At 46.4% G+C, this 3,207-nt stretch overlaps 1 protein-coding gene across 1 annotated transcript in view; it reads left to right on the forward strand.

Annotated features, from left to right (window-relative positions):
* Nucleotides 1-1,865: 1,865 nt before the first annotated feature.
* The window catches only part of LOC102388234 (mast cell protease 1-like), a 6,061-nt gene continuing 4,719 nt past the window's right edge, over nt 1,866-3,207 (forward strand). The window contains exons 1-2 of the mRNA XM_014526686.1: nt 1,866-1,879; nt 2,917-3,024. Coding sequence (XP_014382172.1) covers nt 1,866-1,879; nt 2,917-3,024 — 122 coding nt within the window. The remainder of the gene's footprint in view (nt 1,880-2,916; nt 3,025-3,207) is intronic.

The following is a 3,207-nucleotide window of genomic DNA, read 5'->3' on the forward strand; positions in this document are numbered from 1 at the left end:
AGACATTTCTCTTCTCCCACTGATTTCACATGCAGTGGCAGTAGTACCAACAGCCTCCGTTCACTCTCTTTGAGCTGATATGGCTCTTGGTACCTTGCCTGTCACAGCACCCTTCCAAGTACCTCACAGGGCCGCAGAAACTGCCCTTGTCATCACCTTCTCACAGTGCTGCAGAAACCATCCTTCCTCCTGTGAGGTGTAAATACCACCTCATAACATCATCCGATCATTGCTGACCTCACACTGTAGACACGGGCATCACATTGCTCCCTCTTCCAGGGACCTCGGAGTCTACTTAGATCTCGTTGCCCCACCCTACTGATTTCACACTGTTGCAAGGACTTCCTTGACTCATCCTCCAGCCCCAGTGACTGCTTCTGCCTTCAGGTACCAGCTACTATCCAAAGTACATCCATCTACCTACTCTGTCCTCATACAGCTGCAGTACCATGCCTTTCACATCGCCTTTCCGTAGTGAACTCATAATCCTGCAGGTAAAACCACCATTACAAAATCCTGTCCCCAGGGACCTGAGAAGCTGATTATCACCTCAGTCATCCCCCCAGTAATTGCAACAATTTTTGCCCCTGTCATATCCCCTGGTATGTACTTTTTGCAGTCAAGCAGCTAATTCTGCCATGAACTCTAATCTGATGCAGACATTGTTAAATTATGGCACAACCCCCTTTAGACCTGTGACTAAGCCTGCCATAAGCTCTTGGAAAATTCCCCATGTAATAGCTTATTTCAATTTCTAGGCATGTGGCTAGGAATGCTCCTCAGTGACTAACCATTGTCTGTGCATCTGGAGCTTGGTCATTCAGAAGGAGCAGCTGATACACTTGTGCTAAATCCACTTTACCCTTCACTCCAGCAAAAGCAGAAAGGAACTGGTGCATGGCTGGAATCTGCTACAGATGTTTTGGCAGTGCTTTGCCTATCCCATGCTTGTAATCAGCACATATGTGACCTTCCCTGTTCAGTGTCATGATAGGCACAATGGGAGTGGGCCATGATGGTTTTACTACTTCTAGTATATGCTTGGTGATTCACTTCTGCATCAAACCTTGGATAGAAGATGAATGCAACATGAGAAGGCTTTGTTTGAATTGGTGTCATGGTCAGATTCAATGTAAATGAAGCAGGTAGGCCTTTGTACACACCTGGCTCTTCTTCAGCATCTTTGATGAAATCCCTAAGGACAATTCAGATCCTGCCAGCAGGCAGAACCACTAAAGCCTCACCCGGTTCCACACAGGGCCTATGGAAAGATGGGCACCGATCTCTTTATGTGGAACTCCAGGGTGTATTTAAGTTACTGATTATTACTTTTTGTATCTGGAAATCTGTACACTGCAATGTACCAGCAGTTGCTCAGTGATAGTTTGCTTGAAGGCCATATTTGCAAGGCATGGCATTCCAGATGAAGTATTAAGTGATAATGGGCCACAGTTCTCCAGTGCAGAGTTTAGGCATTTTGCCATGGACTGGGATTTTCGTTACACCACGTCAGGTCCCAATTATCCCCAGTCGAATGGCCTTGCAGAGTGATCGCTTCAGATGGTGAAAAACCTAATGAAAAAAGCATTGGACAGTGGAGGGGATTTATATAAAGCACTACTGGCTTATTGTAGCACACTTCTGAACAATGGCTGGTCTCAAGCACAGTTGTTAATGGGCTGGCGGATATGGTTGAATCTGCCCAGAGCTAACACCTTATTGGAAAGTCCTAACATGGTAGCCATAAGGAGAATGAAGGAAGATCAGAAGAAGAAACAGAAATATTACTTTGGTATAAGAGTTTGTTAGCTTTCACTACTAAAGCCAGGTGATAGAGTTTGTCTGAGGAATTACTAGTCGAGAACATGGGACCAGCAGGGTATGGTGGAACAGCTAGTTCACCCACAGTCCTAAGTAGTTCAGACAGACCAAGGGGGCATGCTTCGATGTAATCGATAAGACCTGCTTGTGCTTCCACTTAGCTCTTGGACATCGGTAGGAGATACGGACTTACATCAGCCTCAGTTAATGGTTCCTAGTTCCTCCTCCTCAGGTGAAGATACTAACAATGCAACAGAGAGCCCCCAAACCTCCAATGAGGAGCTGATACCCCAGAGATCCAGGAGACAGGTGAAATGGCCAGAAAGGCTCATAGAGGTCTGTGAATAAGTTAAAGGGACCTGAAGAATAGGGAAGTGCATGGTAAAGACTCACTCCAGAGTGAAATTCTGGTAACCTCTCCTCTGTACGTTATGGATTGTTTAGTGTGGTGATGGTTTTGTCTTGCATTGTTGTTGTTGTAGAGTTTTTGTTGTTATGTTGTGATGGTAATTTTTATTTAAAAAAAAAAAAAAAGGGAAGATATAGTGATAAGGGTTAGACTTTGGAGACAATCCCCTACAAAGGAATATCTTACCACATAAAAAAATTGAACATGATCCTTGGAGAGCAAAGAGAAATCCAGATGGAGGCAGCCACATCATCTGTGCTAGAGGAACATCCTGCTGTGGTGTCATTAAAGGTCTATTCTCTTTCTCATTCATAGTTGACATTATTCACTGTGGGACCTACATCATTACAGCTGGTGAGCGCAGGGAAGGGTGTGGGTTTTTCCCTCAGCCCCACTGGGAATTGAGGCCAAATCCTTCAAGGAACTGGACAGGGAAGTAGATTTAAATGCAAATCTGGCCCCTGGGATTCAGAGCTCATAAGGGATGAGGGGTGTGAGCTTCTCAGGGTGAGGAAACCAAGAGAAACATTTCCTGGGGTACCAGCTCAGGGCCTGGGTTTAGGCCTGTTGCCAGGGATGAGGTGCTCTGACTATCCAGAGTTGTGGTCAGAGAGACTTGGGGAGCTATGAGATTGTGGACTTTTATCTCTGGAGTTTCTCTCTCTCTGGGATGGGGGATTCCCAAGGGAAATCATTGGTGGATGGGAAGCCAAGCCTCACTCCAGACCATACATGGCCTTTGTGAAGATAAGTGGAGGGCCAGGACAGTCTTTCACATGTGGAAGGTTCCTGGTGTGAGAGGATTTCGTCTTGACAGCTGCACACTGCGCCCCTCAAGGGTGAGATCCCCTCTGTGCTTCCAGGCAGCAGCTGGACCGGTTTCATAGATGTTAGGGTTGGAAGGGACCTCAATAGATCGAGTCCGACCCCCTGCATAGGCAGGAAAGAAGGCTTGGGTTAGGGGACCCCAGCCAGAT

This window comes from Alligator sinensis, unplaced genomic scaffold (genome assembly GCF_000455745.1).
Source record: "Alligator sinensis unplaced genomic scaffold, ASM45574v1 scaffold1264_2, whole genome shotgun sequence".
Lineage (NCBI taxonomy): Eukaryota > Metazoa > Chordata > Crocodylia > Alligatoridae > Alligator > Alligator sinensis.